We start from the raw sequence: 25,195 nt of genomic DNA, 5'->3' as shown, positions 1-25,195 counted from the left end.
CTCCAGTGAGTTTTATCAGGATTGCTCGGAGGCATCTTGAGTTATGAGCAATATGTGATTGGCCATGCCCACTTGCACCAATCAATATGGCACTTGACACTCAAAATGTTTCAGTAGGCCTATTTCTAATGATCTTAAGATGTGAACCTAGATTTATGATGACTGGACAAATCATTGAGTTCTGACCATTTTCTTGCAGTGCTGCAAGTGTTTCGTTTGATGGCAGCCACATTTTTTGACTGATCTTGCTTGCTTTGAACTGTAGCATAAGACAAAAAAAAAAAAAAACAGGCACAAAAAATAAAAGCCCCTTTGAGGCTTGAACCCTTAAAATATAAATATATGTTAGAAGACATACAAAGGGATTTGGATAAGGTCAAAAGTGCTGGTGCATTTATCATTCTATACAAAAGGTAAACTGACCATTTCTTGTACTGTGACTGTTCACAAGTCAAATGGACTCTGGAATGAAATCTAAATTCCTGATGGCAGCAACTTAAATTAGCCAGAGGGGACATTTTTGGGGTCGTGGATAAACTGATAGGCTTTTATGTGGTTTTTACTTTTTCTATCTACAGCTATCCACAGAGTAATGAAAATCTCATCAAACACGTTATTGCAGCTGTATTATTTGACAACCAACTGGTCTCTTCAGCTTCGCTGCAAATTAGCACTAAATAAAATTAAATTAAAACTAAATTAATAATGAAACTGCTTTACAATTTTTACAAAAGATAAATAATTTCAAGTCAGAAATTTAAAAGACACTCAAAAAGCACCAGTGTTGAGGGCTAATTAATGATTAGAGTGCTAAATATGTAGGCATATATGAATCCCACCTTACTGTCAGTGGTATTTTGAATGATGTCGCTGTCAGGGTCTCCTCCCTCTGAACCACTCTTCTGGTTGTCATCTTTCCCATCCTTCTCGAGGTCAACCTCTCCAGATGAGATCCTTGACAGCTTGGAGGATTTCTGCCACAGACACAGATCAGGATGCAGGAACCTTTGCTGAGTGTCAGAATTTTCATTTCTAATAGATATAATGTGCTTTGCAGAGGATAAACCAAAACAGTTAGAAGAGGACAATCAGGGACTTCCGGTATGGGGACAGACTAGGTCAGGTGCATGGAGGGAGGCTCTGAGTTCAACTTCATAGATTTACACATAATAACGCTACATGTAACCGAATTGTGATCTTGTTTAACCGCAGTAAGATTCACTAATGTCGGGCAAGCAAAAGACGATGGGCGCAAAAAGGGAAGACTGCTTTCGAGCATTCAAAGCTAGCCAAGCTAGCTAACACCAAAGCACCAAGGGTCGAGGACTCAGATGAAGACACAACGCTTTCCACCCCTGTGCTAAAATCTGAACTGGAGAAGAACCGGGTGGCTATCATGTTTGAGATTCAGGCTTCACTCTCGCCCATAAATCTGTCACTAGATGCGGTGAACCTCGCATCACCGAAATGGAAGTGTGCCTGTCGGACCACAGCGACAGGCTGAACCACCTAGAAAAGCAGGTGGATAAGCTACAGAGTGACAATAAGGAGTTATTGGCGAAAACTGAGGACCTCAAAAATAGATCTCGCAGCAATAATTTGCGCATCATTGGTCTGCCCGAGGGATGCGAGGGGCGAGTGGCTACCACCTTCATGTCCAAGTTTTTTGTTGACCTGCTACAGGACGGCTCGTTTACTGACCCACCCGAGCTGGACAGAGCAGATAGAACTTTGAGAGCTAAGCCTGCAGCAGGGAGACCAGACCCATTATTGTGCGGTTCCTACGTTTCCAGCAGAAAGAGCAAGTCCTCGCGATTGCAAGGAAAAAAGGACAGCTCTTGTACCAGGGGCAGAGGATTTTCATCTTTCCAGATCTGAGCAACGCACTAGCTAAAAAGCGAGCCACATTCAACTCTGTCCATACCAAGCTACACCAAAAGGCGGTCAAGTTTTCTCTCCGCTATCCTGCTGTGCTCTGTGGAACATAAATTTAACAACGCAGAAGATGCGGAGCGTTTCCACCAGCGTTTCAGAACCTGGCCAGCGATGGTTAACTACATTAAAGCTGGGCAGCTCGAGAATATTTGATCTGTAACACACATGGATAATCAGGTAATAACGTCATTTGATATTTAGAATTTGATATTTTCCTGCGCCGGCAAACTTTTTTTTTTCCCCCTCTCCAATTATGCTCGGATATTTGGCAGCACTGTACAACGTGACTGGACATTTTCTGGTACCAGCGGACACTCTTTTTTTCCTTTCCATCTCTGCGGGATTCTGGATATATTGCAATTGGACGGTAGGCTACTGCACAATTTGACTTAGCATTTTCCTGCAACTGCGGATACTTTTCTTTTTTTTCCATCACTCCTTCACTGCCTATCGCCCGAGGTTTGGCAGGTGATTTCACGTGTGCGGTTGGACTTGCTGTTAATCACGTCAGGCCTGGGTCACCATTTGACAGGAGAATGACAAGGGCACTGTTTTTAAAAAAAGGGACAAGCAAATCTTTCGCCCTGTCTGTAATGTGCCATGAGAACATTCCCGTGACATCATGTACAAACATCTGGTCGAAGGATCATAGTTTTTATTTGAACTGCCTATTAGGCATATGTGTTCAATTAGGGAAAAATATCTTTTACAGTTAGGAATGTTCAAAACAGTTAATGCAACTTTATAAAAAAATCGTACTACCTGTTTCACATAATTGTAGTTTTAATCTTGTCAATTTGAATGCTCTTAGGCTCTCTCCAGCAGCAGGTGAGTAGAGTACCTAGGTATGTTCTTCTGGAATTCAAGAAGTGTAATACACCTGCTGTTCACTCGGTTTGGGGGAGCGAACATAGGGAGAAATGGCGGGAGGGTGGGGAGGGGGTTGGGTGCTTCATTCTCTTTATTATTTGTATTTGCTGTTTTGTTTTCTGTCTTCATTTTTGTTTTCTTTTTCTGTTTTTTGTCTCTTCTCATCTGCTTAGGGACAGGCATATGTGGGTCCAATGCATATGTAACAATCACTTTCAGGTGTAAACAACCATTTAATAAGGGTATGGGACATACAGTTAGAATGATCTCCTGGAACGTGGGAGGAGTCAATGGGCCTGTTAAAAGAGCAAGAATATTTTCACATCCATCCATCCATTTTCTATACCGTTTATCCCTTTTGGGGTTGCTGGGGGTGCTGGAGCCTATCCCAGCCGTCAACGGGCGAGAGGCGGGGTACACCCTGGACCGGTCGCAAACACACAACCATTTGCACTCACACCACTCACAGTCACCAATTAACCTAATGAGCATGTTTTTTGGTCTGTGGGAGGAAGCCGGAGTACCCGGAGAGAATCCACGCATGCACGGGAAGAACATGCAAACTTCACACAGAAAGGCCTGACCCGGGAATCGAACCGGCAACCTTGTTGCTGTGAGGCACGCGCACTACCTGCTGCGACACCGTGCAGCCCAATATTTTCACATTTAAAAGATATTAAAGCAGACATTATTTTTCTACAAGAGACCCATTTACATACTATTGACCATCAGCGATTGAGTCGACCCTGGATGACTGCAATCTTTCACTCTAAGTTTAATACCAAAACAAGAGGAGCAGCGATATTGATTCGCAAAAATGTTCCATTTAAACATGTTAAAACTGTTTGTGACAATAATGGGCGCTATATAATGGTGGCTGGCACCTTATGCCAATACCCAGTGGTGTTAGTGAATGCATACACCCCAAATTATGATGATGAAGATTTCATGAAAAAAACTTTTCTTCAATACCCAATCTACATTCTCATTATTTGATACTCGGTGGTGATATGAACACTGTACTGAGCCCCCTCTTGGATAAATCAAACCATAAATCTGTAACCCCCTCTAAAATGGCACAGACTTTATCACAATTCATGAACCAATATGGCTATATTGACCCTTGGTGATCTCTACATCCAGCAGATAAGCAGTTTTCCTTCTTTTCGCATGTTCATAAGTCTCACTCTCGCATAGATTATTTTGTCATCGATAAAATGCTTCTCCCCTCAGTAGTCTCTGCTGAATACGTGGCAAAGGTGATTTCGGATCACTCCCCCTTAGTGCTAGACCTGAACTTCAGGTCCCATCCCAGAGAAGTCTGTCCCTGGAAGCTGGACCATACACTTCTGTCAGATTCTCAATTTTGTACCTGTATCACTCAAGCTATAAATTTGTTCCTAGAAACCAACCAAACTAACGATGTTAGCCCAGGCTTACTTTGGGAGACTCTGAAGGCAGTCCTTAGGGGCAAAATTATTTCATATTCGGCATATAGTAACAGGACAAGAAAGGAACAAAAAGAAGAACTATTAAAATCGATTGCAATGGCTCCAACTGCAGAACTGTATAGGAAAAAGTTGAAAAGCAGACTGAATTCAATCTTCTATCAACAAAGGAGGCAGAGTAATAATTACTCAAAACACAAAGCATTTTAAATGAGTGTGGAGAGAAAGCAGGTCGTCTTCTTGCACAACAGCTAAAGGTTTGGCTAGCCTCCCAATTGATTACTCAAATAGAAAGCACCTCAGGTTGAATAATTACTGACCCATCTGGGATCAATGACACTTTCAGGTCCTTTTATTCCCAACACTATAAATCAGAGTCACTAAAGGGCAATTCTGAAAAGTTAAAATTCTTTGCAGAACAGAACACCTCAAACATATCAACTGAAGATAAAAACAACTTGGAAATTCCAATAAGTATAGCTGAAATAATTAAAGGCATTACACTTATGAATAGTGGAAAATCTCCAGGGCCTGACGACTTCTGTGTAGAATTTTTAAAAAAAGTTTTCTAAACATCTTGCCCCCCTCCTGTTAGAGATGTTTAATGAATCTCTGCAGCAAGGCATATTACCGCCCACTCTCAGACAAGCTGCCATATCTTTAATTCACAAGAAAGGAAAAGATCCAGATAGCAATATGCAGCAACAAACTATTCAGGCCTGCGAAGATTGATGCCAGATTCTCTGGTTGGGAAAAACAAGGTCTCTACAGTGGGGGTACATGCTCCAGCTTCGCTCAGCGGGTAGCGCCTTCAATCTACAGCAATCTGACCACTTCAGGTATTATTATTATTGGTGTTGTTGTTCATTTTCGATTCAGTTAGTTTTTACTTTTCTTTGCATTTTAGTGTACCTCATTAATTATTTTCAGTATTGTTATTGTTAACTGTGATAAGTGTTAGTTATCACTGTCATTACTGTTAGCAGAGTTTGTTGACCTAGGATTGGGAGCGTTTAGTTTAAGAGGGGAGGGAGGGTTGGGGTGGGTTGGAGGATGTTGGGGTTCGTTATTGGAACAATCTGTGTCATTGTATACTTTGTGATGATTTCTTAAAAATGGCAATAAAATATGTTTATAAAAAAAAGAGGACAATCATTTACACATTAGTCTATGCAGTAGTAAATTACTTTACTGCACACAGTTCCCTTGTGGCAAGGAACATTTCTGTCATTATTTGATACATTATTATACAAACTGGCAAATATATTATTGGGTGTAACTTTTTTAAAAATGTTACACTGAAGTAAATCTTGTGCTGTGAATATGTTATATATAAAGTTGTTGCATAATTTTAAGTGAATGAAGGAATTCATGACGCAAATGTAAGTAAGTCTCCTCACTATAATTCAAAAAATATGGTTAAAACCTCTTGATTGATAGTTTACTTAAAAGAGAATTCCACAGATTTAACTGATTGACAGTTTAAAAAAAAGACGTAATGATGACATTATTCACATTGCAACTCGACCACTAGGGTTGGGCTATAATACATTAATATGGTATCTTGTGTTTGAAAACAGCAACAGTGTATGTTTCATTACAGTTATGAAAAAAATTCTGCTGTGTAATGTGCGCATATATATAATAAATGCCTTAAGAATATTTGTTCAGCACCACTGTCTGTGTGGGTGAAGAAGCTATTAAAGCGATGACAGAACTGCTTGTAAACAATGCAATTTGTCATAAAAATAACTTGTGCAAAAAGGTGTAACAATTTGAAGCAATCATAATTGCATGCCACGTGACAGCCTCTCCTCAGAAGGGGAATTAGAAAAAAACAGATGCCAAACGAAGCGAAGTGCCCCCCCCCAAAAAAATGCAACAGCTCCAGCTTAGCAGCATTTTAGATATAGACGAAGGTCCCCTTCTCTGGTGGAAATCAAAAATGCCAGCCACTCTCCACTGGTGTCGAAGGTGGTCTGAAGTACTTTTTCATTATCAGAAAGGGTGATCAGCACTGCAAGCAAAGCTGTAAGTCCGTTATACCTCGTGCTCAAACTTGAAAAAGTAAATATGTTGGGGGTTTTTTTTGTCAGAAAATTTAGATTAATATTAAAGATTTGCCTAATGTTACGGAGAGTAGGACACCCTTTTAAGCCTATATTTTGTTATTATTTAATAAGCCTACTAGATGCTCTAGGCTGTGCTTTAAATTTCATTTATTTGTACTGAATTGTAGCCATTGTGTTGTTAATTTCATTCTGTTTTGTTGACAGATGCCTGAGAATTATCATTATTATTAATAATAATTATTATTACTATTATCATTAATAATAATAATACTACGACTACTACTACTACTACTACTAATAATAATAATAAACTTTATTTATATAGCACCTTTCATGTAAGAATTGCACCTCAAAATGCTGCACAAGAAAGAAATCACTTGCAACAACTGAGTGCTTTATATAAAAAAGACAGAATGGACATAAAAACAGATACAAAATCAATGTAAAATCAGATGGAGAATAAAACCAATGAATACAACATTTTCAAAGAAGTGCAGCAGTGCACAGGTGTGAGGCAACGTTTTTAGCTTTCTTTTGAAAATATTAAGCGAGTTGGCTACCCTGATATCTGTAGGTAGTGTCTTCTAGAGCTTTAGGGTGTAATAGACAATGGATTTGAAGTTTACATCTGAGTCTAGGACCTATTAGATTATTAAACAGCATATCCCTTTTTGTTTTAAGGCCAACTAATAAGATTTCAGTTTTGTCCTCATTTAACTTCAAGAAATTATTGCTCATCCATATATTTATTGCAGTAAGACAGTCAGTAATGGAGTCTATAGCTACAGCATCATTTGGTTTGGGCAGAGATGTACAGTTGTGTGTCTGGACCAAGGCAGCTGCTTTGTGCAACCCCAAAACAGATGCCATGTTTCTCAGACACATGATCTCTCAGACCCAGACCGACATAAAACTTTCTCACTTTGATGTATGTTTTAATCCAGTTTAACACACAGTCAGAAAGACCAACCAACTATTAACGATGATTGATTAAGATATCATAGTCAATCATACCAAATGCACTTAGAGGACAACTGAGACCTTATTTTCATCAGAAATTAGCCTGAGATCGCTAAATATTTTAGTAAGCACAGTTTCAGTGCTGTGGTATGTTTTTAAAGCATGACTGAAATTACTCAAGAATGTTATTTTCGTTAAGAAAGGCATGAATTTGTGCTTAAACTATCTTTTCCAGTATCTTATTATGGTTGGATATCAGCCAAGATTTAGTGAGTCTTAAATGCATTGGGGAAGATGCCTGTTTGCAGAGATGGTGTGCAGTGATTAATAAAGGATTCTTCTTCTTCTTCTTCTTCTTCTTTAAAAATGCTTTAAGAACAGGGTCAAAACATGAGGTGGACCAGTTGGACTCAGTGACAGTCCTGCAGAGCTTAGCTAATGTTACGCAGGTTTTCTTTTTTCTTTTTTTCTTATAGGGTTTACTGAGCTCATCTATGTTCACATCAGTGGAAGTGCTGGCTGAGGTTATTGAGGTTATTTTGTTAGAAGAACGATATCAGTTCTTCACAGTTTGATGTAAAGACCTGTGGACTGGTGGGGACGGTGCTGAGTAGCTGGTCAACAGTGGAGAATAATATTCCTAGCATTCTCTGTAATAATTTTGGAAAAGTATTTTCTTGCCAGACGTATTGCTTTGTTGTAGACAGTCGTAACTTCTTTGTACTGTATATATTACAGTGAGCTGTGAGCCCACTTTTCCTCTGCTCAGCTGACAGAATCTATTCCTCTCGTTGTTTGACCATAGGGTTCTGGCAGTCGACCTCTTTTTAACCTTTAGTGGAGCGACACATGGTATCGTTGAAATGTTAAACCATGTCATTTAGACAACAGTCATAGCTGTGTGACTCAAATGATCTCATATTACTAAACTTTTCTTCAGCCTTGTCATCAAGGAAACATCTTTGAACCAGAAATTCCCTTTTAGTTGTTATTAAGATTAGTTTGGCATCAAAAAATACAGTGATGGTCAGAAATAGGTAATTCTAATAGCAAAACACTGTCAATGTTTAACCCTGTTGTTATTACCAAGTCCAGAATGTTGAGGAGTGGCTTAATTTACATGTTGTGTAAATTCAAATCTGTCCATTAAATTCACAAGCTCCATAGCTTCGGAGTCATTCTTTTTCTTAATATGGATATTCAGGTCTACATTCAGGATTAATCTGTAATGTTTAGTTACTAAGTGCGATCAGCTGTGAGAATTCCTGCAAAAACACAGATAAATATCTTGGTGGTCCATACAATGTAATAATGACCACTGGTAATTCTGCTTCGAGCTCAAGAGCAAGATATTCAAATGATGTATGTAAATTTACCAAGGTCAATGTCATTACACACAAACTGGTTAGAAAAAATGGCTGCAATGCCTCCTCATGTCCTGTTTTGTCTAACTGACTGATAAAAAGAACTTGGGGGACAAGCCTCTATCAATAATAATACATTTTATTTAAAAGCACCTTTCTAGACACTCAAGAACACTTTACAAAGATGAAACAAGAACAGTGAAACAACAAGAGCTATACACAGAGAGCTAAAAGAGCTAAAAAGAGCTAAAAAGTGGACAGTGCAATCAGAGAGAGTATGCTTTCTTGAACAGGTGGGTTTTGAGTCTAGATTTGAAATGGGGAAGAGAGTCGATGTTACAGATGTCCGGTGGCAAAGAGTTCCAGAGTTGGGGAGCAGAGCGGCTGAAAGCTTGGCTCCCCAAGGTGCTGAGGCGGGCAGGGAGCACGGTAAGGTGGATGGAGGAGGAGGACCTGATTGAGCGGGAGGGGGTGGTGACATGGAGGAGATCTGACAGATAGGGAGGGGCAAGGTTGTGGATAGATTTGAATGCACACAGGAGGATTTTTAATTCAATTCTGAATTTGACCGGGAGCCAATGGAGTTGCAGAAGGACAGGGGTGATGTGGTGAAAAGAGGGGGTTTTGGTGATGATGCAAGCAGCTGAATTCTGTACGAGTTGGAGCTTATGGAGGGATTTGTGAGGAAGACCAAAGAGGAGAGACTTACAGTAATCAATACAGGAAGTGACAAGGCTGTGAACGAGGACAGAAGTAGTACGGGGGGTGAGGGAGGGATGGAGACGATTGATGTTGTGTAGATGGAAATATGCAAACTGGGAAAAGTTATTAATATGAGATTGAAATGAAAGTGAGCTATCGAGGATGACACCCAGACTCTTTACCTGAGGGGAGGGGGAGACTGAAGAGCTGTCGATTGTAAGGGAGAAGCTGGCAGACTTAGAGAGTGTGGACTTGGTGCCGATGAGGAGGACTTCAGTTTTGTCACTGTTTAAATCAGTGTAGCTACACCAGTTGGCTGTTTTGCCATGTCTCAACTAAAAGCATAAAATGCAAGTTCTTTTCACTTATCAGATCATTAATGTAAAGATTTGGTCGCGAATGATCTGACGTTAAAAAGCTGTAGGGATTCTGTGATAGGAGAGGAGACTGACTATGGCTGAACATTAACAAATTTAAGATTACTAATGTACCAGATGGTCTGTGATTGCTATGATGTGTTTGACCATGCCACTGGCTGTTAAAGATCAATGGTACATTTAAGAAAGCGGCATGGCATCTGTTTCATTTCTGATAGACACCTAAGTGATCATGTCTGTGGTTACTGTTCTTTAATAGCTCACCAATTTAACTGACCTTCAGTGTGGCAGCTTTAAGTAACTCCTTGATTGGTGATTGTTGTAGAGACTGGCTCCCTGGAGAATGTGATGAAGAGGGGGATGAGGGGCGTTGGATCCCCGTCTGGAAAAGAGACATTCTCTGGATGCCTTCGGTGATGTGAAGCAGAGGGTCTGGTGAGGCTTCCAGCCTGTGCAGGCTGACCTTGGCACTTATCTGTGTATTCTTGTTTTGGTACAGCATGCCAAGAGCATGATGCAGGTTGGCGCTGAGCAGTCTGCAACCAGTGATGTTTGAATGTACCCCATCAGGCCTAAAGCATTTTATGACAGTTCCAAAAGATACTGAGATGTCAAAAAACCTATCCCATGATTGAGGCATACCGATGTCTGCCATGTATTCAGGGCAAGGAGTCTGCTGAAAGATTTGATGCCTTTCTCCAAGTTTGGAATGGGGCCTGATATGAATACAAGATTTGATTGACAGTTGATCAGTTTCTGCAGTGGCAGGCAAAGTCTTTTTTCACTTTTTACTGGTCTGGAGTGGATACTCTTGGTCTGGTGCTGGTCCTGTGCCAGTAAGTAGGAAAGGCTAGTTTCGGAGCCTCAACACCAAATCCAGTGGCGTTAGGACATGTCCAGATGGGCAGTGTGTCCACAGTCTAATTAATAAAGGTCTGTCCATTTTCAGCAGTGTGTACAGATGCTGTTATTTGTTGCAACATTTCAAACTTCTTTTCAACCTGTGCAATTTTCTCAGTCAGTTGCTCACAGTCTGTGCAACTCACAAATTCACACCATTTATGTATTCCAGTTCATTCCTCTGTGATACACGTCCAGCGATGGCTGTATCGTCTGAGATGTGACAGTTGTCAGTGTTTTGTCTGAAGTTGGATGTGGAGAGGGTGAACAGGAAAGGAGAGAGCACTGTACCCTGTGGAGCCCCCGTGCTGCACACTACTCCATCAGACACATAGTTGCTAAGCCTCACATACTGTGTTCTGTTGGTGAGGTAGTTGATAGTCCTTGCAGCCAGGTGAAAGTCTACTCCAGCTCCTTCCAGCTTCCCCCTGAGCAGTGATGGTTGGATTGTGTTAAAAGCACTGGAGAAGTCAAAAAACATTACCCTTACAGTACTCCCAGTGTTTTTCAGGTGGGAAAAAGATCAGTGAAGCAGGTAGAACACTGTGTCTTCAACACCAATGCCTGGTCAATATGTAAACTGTAGGGGGTGCAGCTCACTGCTCAACAGGTGAAGGAGGTGGTTGTGTATGATCTTCATCAGGTTGGAAGTTAAGGCTACAGGCCTGAAGTGGCTGGGCTCTCTGGTGTGCACAGTCTTTGAGACTGGAAGCACACAGGAAGTGTTCCACAGGGCTGGAACTCTGTCCAGACTGAGGCTCAGGTTGAAAATGCTACCAGCTAGCAGCTTTGTGTCTATCATGCAGCATTGCTCCTTTACACTGATATGTCCTGAGATTCACCATCTGTTGTTAACAAACATCACTATGCCCCCACCCTTCTTCTTACCGCTCTCTTTTGCTCTCTGAAATCCTTCCAAAGCAACACGCGTGTCCGAAATAAGTTCATTTAGTCATGTCTCTGTGAAGCACATCATAATACACTCCTGGCACTCACTGCAGTCTGGCTAGTGCCGTAAGTTCTTCCATCTTATTAGGGAGAGATCTCTATGTTCCTCATAGAGCATCTCTGGAGAGATCTGAAAATGGCTTTGTGCTGACGTTCCCATATCATCCTGGCTAAGCTTGGGTGATTCTGCCACGAAGAATGGGAGAAACTCCCTCAAGAAAGGTATGGCACACTTGTAGGATTCTTTCAAAGAAGACTTGAGGCTGTCATTGCTGCCAAAGGTTTTTTAGCCAAGTACTAGGTGAAGGGTCTGAATACTTACATAAATGGGATATTTCATTAAAAAAAAAAAAAAAAACATTTACAAAACACTTGAAAAGTGTTTTTTTTTTTTTTTTTTTGCTTTGTCATTATGGAGTGTTGTGTGCAATTTTAAGTTAAGTCTGAGACATAGCAAAACATAGAAAACTTGAAAAGGTCTGAGGTTAAGGTATTAGCTTACTTTTGTGCCCTGAGTATTGCATTGTGGAACTGTTAGCAGAAAGCTGAGTACATGCTATGGACTCGACTTCTTTTGTTCCATTGTGGAATTTTTGAGGGCACTATATGATGGATACATTTTCACCCTCAGAAATGGAAATGTAATAAAATGATTATGATGCAACTGATGCTGACACAAGAGACATCACTTGAGACACATAAGGCTTTATACAAATTTTTCACCTGTGCAGTGACACTCCTCAACACTTAGATGTGTAATTGAGTCCCCCTTTAATACTGGGAACAACAGACAGCTAGTGCTGAAATCTTGGAATCCACCGGCTATTATCTGATGACGATTTTGCTGCTTGGGGAAATGGCCAATGTTACAGGGCGTCCCGTGTAGCCAGCAGATATCCGGAATTACTGATAAGATATACATGCCAATCCTTCCTCTTCCGCATGCTGGCCATTGTTTACTATCTGATTAGTATTAGTGTTTTAGGTCCAGAAGACATGTTGGCTAATTTCTATAAACAGATACCTGCGTATGGATGCAGGTACATGAAAATAAATTAATAAATAAAAAAAACTAAAAGTTAAATTGTCATCAGACGATTGCCAATGGGTCCGGCCAATGTGTTATGTGCTTACCTGCATGCAACCAAAGCCCACTCAAATGTCATTGGTCAATACTACTTGGGCTGCATACAGAATACAAATGAAAACCAGAATGCTTATAATACCAAAATCTTGTCTGTTAGACACAAATACTGCGTTCATATGCAGATATCTGTTTATAGAAATTAGTGCTGAAATCATTAGTTGGTCTGCAAAAAAAACTCCATCTCCAGGTACTCATATTTAATTATCTATCAAGCAAACTTGACAAAGATTCATTAGTTCTAGTGTTTCAAACCTACGTATTTGTGGCTTTTTTCTGTTTTATTCAAGTAAACTGAATATCTTAACTTTTGGACTGTTTTTTAGACAAAACAAAAAATGTAAAGTTATCACATTAAAATTTACAGATTCCCACCTCCCTTAGTTACTGCTACTACACCAGTAAAGTTTTGGATTGTAGTGCTGTGCATTCACTGTTTACAATAGTAACAGAGGCTGATTTATGGATGTTAAACAATGGGACTTAGATTTCACATTGAAGTAAACTAAACTAGGTTCTCATTTCTAGCTGGCGACAACTAATTTTTGATGTTTGAAGTGGGCTGGTTTACTTAAAACAAGAACTACGTTAAAGTGTCTTACATATGAACTTGATGGTTGCATACATGATATACAATGATATATATATAGATATGCCAAAAGACTCAGGCTAACAAGTCCAGGCAAAAAGTCACATTTCTCACCAGCTGATGATCCAGACATTGAAATATTGAAACAGCATTGTTCTTGTATTGCAGGATATACTTAGTTAGCCCTCATGTTGTAGCATAGTATTAAAGATACATTTTTTTAATCCTTATTGTTTGTAATTTCAAACAGTGAGTTTTGGCTTTCCCAAAGAAAATGATCAGGATGATAACTAATTGATGAACTTCAAAAATGCAGCGTTAATCAATGTCAAAGGTTTGGCTGGAGCTGCTAGAGTGGAAACTTCCCCAAACCAGGGAAAGAGCTGACAAGAACTGCTAACAGTCCCAGACAGTCTGATATAGTTGCATCCAGGACCATCACCTACACAGCATATGCTATTAACCTGAATTGACCAACACAGGGGTGGGGATTCTTAGAGACAAACTGACACTTTGGAAAAATGTTTCTGATGAGGTTTCACATCCCTAGGTATTAGTTCACTCACCATAAAACATGTCTGTATAACATTGTCTCCGTCACAATGTGGTTCTATGAAAGCTGCTTGTTGGGCACCCAAATTCCGCTGAAGACCATTAACTTTATCCAAGCCCTTTTTTCTTTGCACCTCATCCAGTTTAGCATGTTTCAAGCTGTAATAATGCTAGAGATTGGCCTTATTCATCACTGTAAGTGCGTCCCCTAAATTAACTTAAGCACACAAGTTTGACTTTAACTTCAACAACAAAAAAAAGTTTGTCCATTTCTCTTGGAAAGTACAACACTCCACATTTACTTTTCTTTTCTTGACAGTCGCCATATGATGCATGTCAGCGATGGCGGGTCATGTAACATTCCGCGACCTTTCGGCAGGACATGTTAGTCTACTATTTTATGTTAATTTCTTTTATTGCAGAAAAAGTATATCCTGTTTAGAGATTGTTTCTGGATTTCTGAGTACTTTTTTTGTATTCATAAATGACCTTGGGGGACAGATCAAAGATCTTGCAGGCTGAATATATGGCCCTGACGTTCCCCACTCCTGTTCAAACATGCCACCCCACAAAATAAAGTCACTGGCAAATGATATGGTCCTTGGTACAAACAGTACTTTATTACCGTAGGCATTAAGTAAGTTGTTAGGCAGGCATGGCAATGTTAGCAAGTTACGTATAAGCAGACAAACTCACTGTTTAATTGATTCCATTCATTTTGCTGAATTTTTGGTGTTGAACAGGCTAAAAAATATAAGGCACTCCTACTAATACTACAGCCCCATGTACACTGCCTTGCCATGCTAAAAAGTCTAAAGTCTAAAAACTAAGCTAACCTATCCCCCGAGGGAGGAGTTCACTGAAAGCTCAACTGTATATGACATTGTCTTTTCAACCAAACTCCATCTGCTAATGAAGACTGAGATGCAGTTGAAAACTCTAGAAAAACTAGTCAGCGGACCTTGAGTTAAGATTTTGTCTTAGCACAAAATACAGATTCAAGTCTATTTTCATGTGTAATTTAAACTTTTATGTATTAAGGTACCTCAAATTTATATGATCAATATCTATATGGTTACAAAAAACTACTGATTAGTCCTTTAATAAGCTAATTGTCACAGTAATTCATTATTAATTAATCAACTATCAACACAATTTAAAGTAGTAGTAGCAGTACTAGTAATGCTGGTAGTAGTAGTAGTAGTAGTAGTAGTGGTAGCAGTAGATTCATCAGAAGTAGCAGTGGCACAACCCATCCCATTAAACCAAAGCATCAACTGCTTATAAAAACTTAAATGCTTCAAGAGGTCCATTTTAAAATTCAATAACTTCACCACTGTTCATTGTGCATCTGTGTGTGTGTGTGTGTGTGTGTGTGTGTGTGTGTGTGTGTGTGTGTGTGTGTGTGTGTGTGTGTGTGTGTGTGTGACACCTGGTATTTATCACGTTATGGGGACAAAAATCTGTTTACACAGTCACATTGTGGGGACTCACCTGCCTTATGGGGACAAAATGCAGGTCCCCTTAATGTAAATCATTCAATTTTAGGGTGCAGACTGAGGATAGGGTTACAGGGTAGGTAAGGTTAGGTTAAGTACAGGGTTAGCAATAGGCAAATAGTGGTTATGGTTAGGGGAAGGCTCCAGGAAATGAATGTAAGTCTATGTAATGTCCCCACAAGTGAGCAGTTCCCTTGTATACCTCTTGCACACACACAAACACACACACTCTCAGTATTTCAATGATGTGACAGGACACACACATCAGCACACCGCTTCCAAACAGTGCTACATTCCTTTGGCTGCACCACATGTGCTGTGCGTAATGGAGCCCAGTTGCTAGGCAACAGTGGTTGCTAAGTGAAGAGCAGGATGTCTGTGACTTTTTCAACCTGCTTCCATTTACAGCAGCAATGGCTTATGCATTAATACAGTAACACACTGTGGCAGTGCTTGCACTCCATCTCTTTTTTTCTTAAATAAGGGGAAGGTCGCACAAAAGAGAATGCCATAATGAGTACAGTAAGACAGAATGACTGAAACATTGAGAAGTGTCACAGTGAAAACTAACTCCTGACTAATTTTCAACAGAAAAGAAATGAAGTAATCAACAATCTTGCCCAATTTTAAAAAAATCCTTTATTCGAAGACTCACACCTGTGTCTGACCACGTGTGTAGAGACACTACTTGTGTCACCTTTCGACTTTCTAATTAACTGAAACTAGGGCTGGGCAATAAAATGATAACGATATGTCTCGCGATAGACACGTAATCAATATCAATAAAAAATGCACTCGATAAAACATTCGAAAAATGTTTTTCTTTGTCGGAAGAAACCAGAAGTTGCGAAGCAAGGTTGGTTGCATGAACAAAGGCACTTGCTCTCAGGTAACCGAGCAACATAGGAAGTAATCGCTGATCAGTGGGAGTGACACGCTAACACACCAATCATGTAACAGTATCAAGTTCGGTTGCGCCATCTCGTTGTCGCGTTGTTTGATTCTTCGCGAGGAGTGAGATGAGAAATAGAAAGTAAGTGCTGCAGTGAGCAAGCAGCAGACCACCATACAGAGGTTCTCTGCATCAGGGCCTGATGACAAATCATCTAAAAGACACAAAGACATAACGGAGGCAGCGGCATATCATATAGCTAAAGACGTGCTTCTGCTGAGCACTGTCGTGAAGCCTGGTTCTAAAAATCTCTTACACATGCTTTTTTTTAAACACACTTGCAATAAAAATACAATTGAATTGTTCATGTATGTTTAGAGTAAGAAGAGTGACTGAAGTTATTCATATGTCTAGGCTGGTTTTATAGTTCAGTCAGTCTTACTGTACTGTCTATCATGTTTGTTCTTTTGTATGTTACTGATGTCAAGTCTACCTCAGTTTCTGCTATGTTTACAAAACACTGCACATATTTGAAAACATTTTATTCAGCAGAAGGTGAATCAGCTTGTGAACTTTCTGCACTAAACATGCAGAAAAAAAGTGCTCAGGTTTCTCTCTGTTTACATTTTTACACTTTTATTCATACTTATTATTTGAGTGTTTTCCATGGTTGTGTTGACATTTCCTTTCCTTTCTGCCTTGATAGCTGAGGGGATTATAATCAGAGGAAGGTCAAATTTAAAATAAAAATATTTAAATTTAATGTATTTTTCTCCTGGTCCTTATTTTAAATAGGTCATAAAAAATATCAATAATTATCGATATCGACCGATATAAAACACTTATGTCATGATACATTTTTTGCCATATCGCCCAGCCTTAAGTGCAACACCATGAATGGCTTTTAAGAGAGACTGTATGAAGATGTGCACTGTTACCCCCTTTTCGATGATCAATAGCATCTGGGCTACAAAGACACTCAAGGGACTTCCGGGATACTCCAAAATAACTCCTGGAAGGTGGTAAGGGAGGCAGTGGCATGTAGCCAAGTAGAGGCTATGACGACACATTTTTAATCCCACATTCAAGTGTCGACGTTTGAAATGTGTAAAAACACTTTAATCTTTAGACAAGGTCAGACAAGTACGGGCTACTTTGTATGAAGTGAGTTAGACCTTTACTGCCAGTGTCATCCTGTTTGTGCATGATCAAACCACAACATTTACTGCAAAGCAGCCTCCAGACTTTATGCAGCCTTATTCAAGGCAAAGTACAACACTCAAAATCCCAAAATGTCAATGTGCAAAAACACTAAGCATTCAACTTCACATGTTGATGATATGAGTATGTAAGTGGGTAGAGGGTAGATTGTTCCACCAGTATTGCAAATGATATGCAGCTGATGACCTTCACTGTTCACTCCAAATCTCAAACAAGCAAAAATTATATGAGACATGATCAAAAGATCGGTTCTTAATGGTGGACCAAGGGCCAGAAGCAAACACCTATTGCATTGTATTGTTAAAACGCACAATAGGACTAGGATGCCAAGTTTCCTTAATTGACTGACTTCCTGTGCAAAGTGTCACTCTGCCCAACTCACAAAAAAATAAAACAGCAAAAACAGCGACTATATAGTATAGTATACTATAACTAGTATACTATAACTTCTTAAAATATTTTTTTTCTTTTATTTGTTTTTGCTAGAAACACCTGGCAGGCCAAAGAAACCCTATGCCAGGCCAACTTTGGCCCACATGCCCTGCACTGGGCTGCCTTGCTCTAAACTGAGCTTAATTTTCAGGCTGGTTGTAATTGTCACATCATCTTCAGTGCTCCTATTATACCTGAATTGTCGTCACTCATGTGTTAGTATGTTTACCAGCTGAAGTACCTTGGAGGTGGCTGTCTTTTTCCGTTTGGATCCAGTCTTGTCCCCCTTCAGCTTTTCCTTGTCATCTTCTTCCTCAACAGATTCACCCTCCTCCCCTTCACTGCTGCCATCAGCAGTGTTTCCCCCCTCTTCTGTTTCTGATGAACTTTGTTGGTGGATGGCCTGTGTATGAAAGACGCCCATCATTTTTTTTTCCAAGACTAAATGCAGAAATGACTAGCTCCACAGTAACTGACACCTCAAATTTATAAATGTAAAATGGCACGTTATGAAAGATTAATCAGTCTTCCTTACACAAACACTATCTGCTCGAACAGTCATTTCATTTGTGTCTTAAAGTTTTCCCGAGGCAACAACGTAGCTTTGTTGAACATCAGACCTGTCTGGCATCCCTTTCTCCCCCCATGTTTTCTTCCTCTGTCTTCCTCTTTGAACCACAGACATAATAAACTGCCGACTGACCTGATAGCCTGTGAACTTGACTCCAGGGTTGTTCTCAATCTCCCACAGGCCCTCGTTGAAGCCTTTCCTCTTATTCGACTTGCCAAATTTGTCTTTAAATTCCTTGTAGGGCAGTAGATCCTTTGGGCCCAAGAATGCACTAAAGAAGGGAGAAGAGATATTTGCGACAATTACTATTGCTAAATCAGCCTGGAAAAACAGATCAGGTGTCAGGAGTTTAATTCAGCAGTAAGCACAGAATGACTGGAAGTTTAATCATAACCATGTTAAAATTTTAAGATATAGATTTATTCAGAAAATATGAGCAGCTAGGCAACTTCCAACCAAAGCACTGAGTACTAAACTATAAAAACCTATAATGGTAAAGCTGAGCTGAGCCCGTTTATTTTTAAAGGTGTTTGCTTATACATAGTCCTTGATATCAAACCTCAGTACTCGAGTAGTGACAGAAGAGCGTCAGACATTGAGATTCAAAACCTGTCATGTAATAAAACTGGGTATCACTCAGATTCATAGAACGTTCACTTATTATTTAATCATATATTGGCTGATCTAAATCAGAAAACCTTTTGACTTTGGTTCTTTACTTAACATGGATGCATTTAACACTTTATCATATTTAGGTCACATGATGACAACCAAGCAAACTTCATCTGTGGATGAAGACGGTAAGATGTGGTTGAAAGCTCCAGACAAAACAGCAAAACACTTGTGAGCCATGAGTTAAAATTATAGAATTTCTTTGTCAAACTATTATTTCCAGAGACAAGAATGAACTTTAGTGCTAAAGCTTAAAGGTCCAGTGTGTCTCCCTGTTCCTCCTCTTCAGACACATTTCCTTTTTCCTAGGCCCTTCAGTGCTATTCTCTGCTTATCCACCAGATGCCCTCAGACATTCTCTTCTTTCTCCATAACCATGACTGCCTCACCCAGCCACACACCTGTTCTCACTTCCCTCATCTGCTCTGCAGTTTCCTCGACTTCCCAGCATACTTCCTCACCTACCACTCACTATATGTAGTGGTCTTACTTCCTTTGTTCCTTACCACATGGTTAAGTCATTTCCATGTCCTTCTGTGACCTGTGCCTGTCTGCCTGACTTCACTTAACCTACAATAACTTGTTTATTGGACATGACCTGCCTGCTCCTTATTGGATTTGTTTGCTTGTGTTGGACTGCTACCTGGTTTTGATCCTTTCCTGCCGCATTTACCAAGCCTATGTACCATTTATATTATTAACTCACTGAACTGTACCAGATCTGCCTCAGTCATTTGCATTTGGGTCCTTTCTCTGTATTCCTGTTAACAACCTGCTTGCACATTAGTCAGACACAGTGTGTAGGATTTAGGTGGATCTATTGACAGAAATGGAATATTATATTTGTGATTATGATTTCATTAGTTTATAATCATTTGAAAATAAGAATCATTGTGTTTTCATTACTTTGGAATGAGCCCCTTATATCTACAGAGGGAGCGGGTCCTCTTCCTCAGAGTCCGCCAAGTTGCACCGCCATGTTCTACACTAGCCCAGAACAGACAGACCGAACAGTGGCTCTAGAGAGTGCCTTTTGCGTTTTAGTGGCCACCGTAGATTCTCCTATATACTTGGAATGTGATGGTGATGTGAGGGGAATTGAATTGTAATCTGTAGCCTTACTACTCGATGCTAGGGACTGACCAATTATCGGCCGATATTCAGCATTTGTTCGATCATTGGCATCGGCCGTTTTTTCCACAGATAACTGATAAAATTAATGTATTTTGAAACACGCTCCTTTGGCTTTCCAATGTCCCGCCCACAGCCCTCACTGATAGGCTACATGGCACAAGTGAGTGAGTGACAGCCAATCAACACTGAGGCCTCTACATGCAGTGCCACAGACAAGGAGAATCAGACGACTGCTCCTGTGATCCAGCAGATGCAAGGCAACAGAGTCAGTCGAAGTTGCAATAAAAACCCTCTATGTTGAAGTTTTAAAAATACCAGCAGCGGCTGGCCCATAGGGGGTGTTGGGGCTCCGCCCCACCAGCTGTGGAGGGGAAGGATATTTTTTGCATTTTTTTTTAATCAATGTCAGTTTTACTTAGTAGCGTGTGTGTGCAATTTTAAAATTGCACGTAGGGACACATTAATAACACACATTATTAACCATTTAAACAACATTTCCACCAACTGACACTCCTTAAACAGTGAATTTCCACTGACAGACAGCGCATCATTCTCTCACGGGGCGCTCGGCAGATCTGGTTATGGTTGCTAGGGAAAAATTATGAATAATAGGCCTATCAATGTTGCCAAATTTAAAGCCTGTGGGGCGCTGGAAATGTCACCCAAAGTGCTACGTAAAATACGTGAAAGTTTAGGATTGCTAGAGCTACATGAGGAGCCAGCAATAGGTTTTTTTCATAGTGGGACGATGCGGTAAGAACTGGAGTTCAAGAGCAGCTTCCACCAAATTTGGTGAAATCATTATTAATATACTTCTCGTTAAGGAGCTGGGACCTGACCTGAAATCAACATTTACCAGCAGACCAAGGAGAAACATAAACTGTACAAACAGAGTTTTCGTCGGAGCTGGTTCAACCATAAGACATGGCTGGCAGGTTGTGCTGCAGCCTATGCACTTTTCTGTTTCCCCTGTATCCTCTTCAGAAATGACAAATGTGATTCGACTTGGACAAAGAGTGGACTAACTGACTTAAAGCACCTCTCCGAACGGATCAAGAAGCATGAGAGATCCAAAGTTTACATGGAAAACTGCATAAAGATAGCTGTGTTCGGAAAGATTAGCATAGCAATTTAGCTAGATGATGGGCACCGCATTGCTGTAAGATAGCACAATGAAGAGGTAGATAAAAACCGTATGTAATAATAATGTAGTTGTGGAGACTGCTTTGTTGTTTCTCTCAGGCTGTGACATGCAATGACAAATTTTGCTGCTTCTATGGCACTGATGCTGTTTTCTCCAAGTAAATGTTGCATTTTTTCTTGATTAGAGTGTATTAAAATCATCTGTTTATGTTTAATTTTTTAACTTGGTTCACAATTCTTTGTATATGTTACATTTTAATAGGAAATCTCTCTTCATATAATAACTCAACCCACACTCACCTTAGACACTTCCCCCTCCACTCACTCACTCACTCACTCACTCACTCACTCACACTGTTGATTTGTGTAGATTCAGCTGAAATCATACCCTTGTTGTGAATTTATCCCTTGATTGTATTGTATAGTATTTGATAAAGTCTAATATAGCTGTATTGTTACTTTTTCTTTGAAACTATTGTGGAACTTACTGTGGAACTGTTGTCATTTTCCGACTGTTCATTTGAATGCTTATGCTGGATTAGGCAGGGAAATCTGTTGGCACACCAGCCCCACCAAGAATTTTTTTCACCAGCCGCCACTGAAAAATACTACAAACTTATAATAAATTTCAGTGATAACATGCAAGCCCAGAGTTGACATTTCATCAACCTACTTGTCTAGTCAGATCAAGCATACAACAACAACAACAAAAAAAAAAAAAAAAAAAAAAGACGTAACCAATTGAACATGACCTGAAGCTCCTTACTAAATATAAAAAAAAAGACATGACAACATAGCGGTAGGTAGACTATAGCAAGTATAAGGGAGGAAAACCTGCTGAATTCCGCTGTTTGGTTCTGGAGATGAAACTGTTCACAACTTCAACAAGGCTTATTTCATGATGACCCACCGCTACGTTATACCTGCCGCAACCGCTTTATAGCTGTGGCCAGACGCACAATAATAATATAGGCCCGTTACTTTGTGGGAATAATAAATCTCCTAACGTGTCTCAGCCCGTGGGGCGGCTCCTGGTTTATCAATAAACAACACCGGAGGCGATTCTAGCCTATAAGTTTAACAGTTCTGCACGCTAACGTGTCTTTGTTTGTCGCCTCACCCTCAGCGCTCGTGCTCTCACTACACTATGATGCAGCAACGTAACTACAGGTGTTAAATGATCGTCTTTTTGCCTGTCACTCGTAAAGTCCAGGGATATGAGTCAGGCAGAGAGCACACGTCGAGGAGATTATTCTCATTGTGTTTTATTTTCAATCAGTAAATTTACCGTCGCGTCTACAACTCACGTGTGTAATGAAACGCTTTTCCAAGCTGGAAGATATGAAAACTGTGGTGCTGGCATGTCTCCTGCTACTGAATTGGGAGTACTAACTCACACCCAAATTTCAGAACAGTTCACTTCAGTTTATTTTGTTGATATTTCAAAAATTCAGGGAGCTATTTTATTTTATTTTATTTATTTATTTATTTATTTATTTATTTATTTATTCATTCATTCATTTGAGTGAGTTTTAAAAAATGCTGCTGGAAGGCCCCTGCACTTTTTGTTTTCAAAATAATTAAACTTAAAGGCATTTCAATGAAGATTTTGTGTTTGTGTTATTTTATAAAAAGTTAAGGTCTTTTTTTCAGTGTAACAAACAAACAAACAACCAAACAGTATACTGTATTCATTCTAATCCCAGGTGTGTTACTCTAAATTTTGACACCAAAATTTAAATTTTTGCTGCAAACCAATATTGGTTCTAAATATCGGCTATTGGTTTCACTTGATTATTAATAATTGGGACCAGTATCGGTCGATCTCTACTCGATGCTACTAAATCCTACACACTGGTCCTTCAAAACATGCTGATATTCCTAAACTAAGGTACTGAAACAAAGTTCTGTAAGGTACTGGCACACATAGCAAAACATTTCAAATGATACCCAGCCCCTTCTTATACACAAAAAATGTCATGCGGAAATGGCAATACTGTGCAACTAGGTCACAACTCCAGTACATTCAAATTAATGAGTGGGGCAGTTGCTTGCCTCTTAAACAATATAAGTGTTAGGTGGAGCACATCCTGGAAAAAAGGTGCCTACGTTTCATGGGTCCCAAAGAAGAAGATGGGGTACTTGTTGGCTGGCGGTTTGACAGCTCCTTCTGGAAGCTCATCAATCTAAAAGACAGGAAGAGACAAACTGTTCATGAATATTTCTTATACTCCTGCTTATGCTCATAGTTCAAATACATCTGTTAATGCCTACCATATTATATGATTATGTAGCTAGCCTATGGGGCTGTGATGAAACTGACTAACAGTCTGTCAGAACGGACTGTGTAACTTGTAACCTGATAGCCCACTGCACTGTGGACCACTTGAACTCATGACATGATAACCCCGAAGCACGACTGAATCTGAGGCCGTTTTCTGTCTACTATTGGGTGGCTCACGTTATAGTGTAAGTTCTAACACATAACACTTTACTGCAAATGAGACGGTCAGCTACTGGCTCATTTATTCCATGGGTGGCAACTAAATGCATTGCATCTAATGAAAACATTAACATGAAAAATTGCTTTACAAGTCAAGCGAGAGCTGAATGGAATAGAAAATATACAAAGAAAACTGAGCCTATTAAATGTTACGGTTTTTTTTCTTCCTCATCTTAAAATGCACAATTTTACTTAACCTGGCCGAAAATAGAGGCTGTTAATCGACGTTTTGGTCGTCAGTAATAGAAATACGCAGACCAAACGTGGCCGTGGAGTCAGCCCGGGGCACCTATGCATCCCTCCAGTTCCCCCAGTGAAGCAGCGGCTGTATTGTGTAAATCAACCCCGCCTCCCTGTGCTCTCAGCCCGGCCGCAACCCAGACTTACCCTCGCCGGCCAGTGCGGATATCCCTTCATTTTAGCGAAAACCAAATCTCCTGCCGTGTATTCCCGCAGCCGTGGTCGAGCCATGTCGCTGAAGAAAAACTGAGGTCTGAGATGACTTTATAATCCTTTGCAGTTCTCCCTGGAGCCCTCAACGCAGGGCTAAATTATCGACCATCAGTGTTTTTATATCAAGACTGCAGTTTACACGGAAATAAATAATTAAAAAATGCGGAAAACGGGGCCTGGAAGAAGGCTATCCCTTTACGCCCAAAATGAGGTGTAAACGTAATCGAGAATGGCTTAAATTGGTGTAACGTTAGGGTACCTGTAAGAAACGCCAAGTCTGGTAGAATGGGAAAGATTGAACTTCCGGTCTTCGAAATAAAAGCACTGGTCATTTACAAGCATGTATTTTAAAATTACTGTCTTGAGCGTGTGATTTAATCCGAAAACGAATATGAAAATATAACACTAAATACTAATACTAATACTAATAATATGAAAATATGAACAAATGCTATTTCACTTAAAAAACGAAAATGTAACTCGCAATGTTTCAACAATTTAGTTGTGAATACATTAAAAGATGGTTGGCTATTTTTCACCTACATAAGGGAATATCCCACCACATGATCAGATTAATAAAAAATTGGCTGCTTTAACATAACAACACTATGAGGTGCTTTTTTTTAAATTCAACCTAGCTATTGTGTGACAGGTGAGTTTAGGCCTTAAAGGATAAGTGCACAATTTTTCAATTCTGTTGCGATGCCCATATGTACTACACACTGATACTGCTTGATGTGATCATTCTGCCTGGTTTTATTTGCTGTGAAGAGATCTCTTCCTAGTGTTTTTTGCAGTAAGAAGACTAACTGGG

At 39.9% G+C, this 25,195-nt stretch overlaps 1 protein-coding gene across 1 annotated transcript in view; it reads right to left on the bottom strand.

Moving 5' to 3' along the window:
* LOC139333570 (hepatoma-derived growth factor-related protein 3-like) overlaps positions 1–24,651 on the bottom strand; it is a 30,477-nt gene extending 5,826 nt beyond the window's left edge. Inside the window, exons 1-5 of the mRNA XM_070966065.1 lie at positions 24,316–24,651; positions 23,535–23,611; positions 18,609–18,747; positions 18,147–18,308; positions 840–974 (exon numbers count right to left, since the gene is read on the bottom strand). Of these exons, the coding sequence (XP_070822166.1) occupies positions 840–974; positions 18,147–18,308; positions 18,609–18,747; positions 23,535–23,611; positions 24,316–24,399 (597 nt within the window). The 5' untranslated portion in view covers positions 24,400–24,651. The remainder of the gene's footprint in view (positions 1–839; positions 975–18,146; positions 18,309–18,608; positions 18,748–23,534; positions 23,612–24,315) is intronic.
* Between the last annotated feature and the right edge of the window lie 544 nt (positions 24,652–25,195).

The sequence above is a fragment of the Chaetodon trifascialis genome, chromosome 1, assembly GCF_039877785.1.
Source record: "Chaetodon trifascialis isolate fChaTrf1 chromosome 1, fChaTrf1.hap1, whole genome shotgun sequence".
Lineage (NCBI taxonomy): Eukaryota > Metazoa > Chordata > Actinopteri > Chaetodontiformes > Chaetodontidae > Chaetodon > Chaetodon trifascialis.
This window is presented reverse-complemented; position numbering and strand designations above follow the sequence as displayed.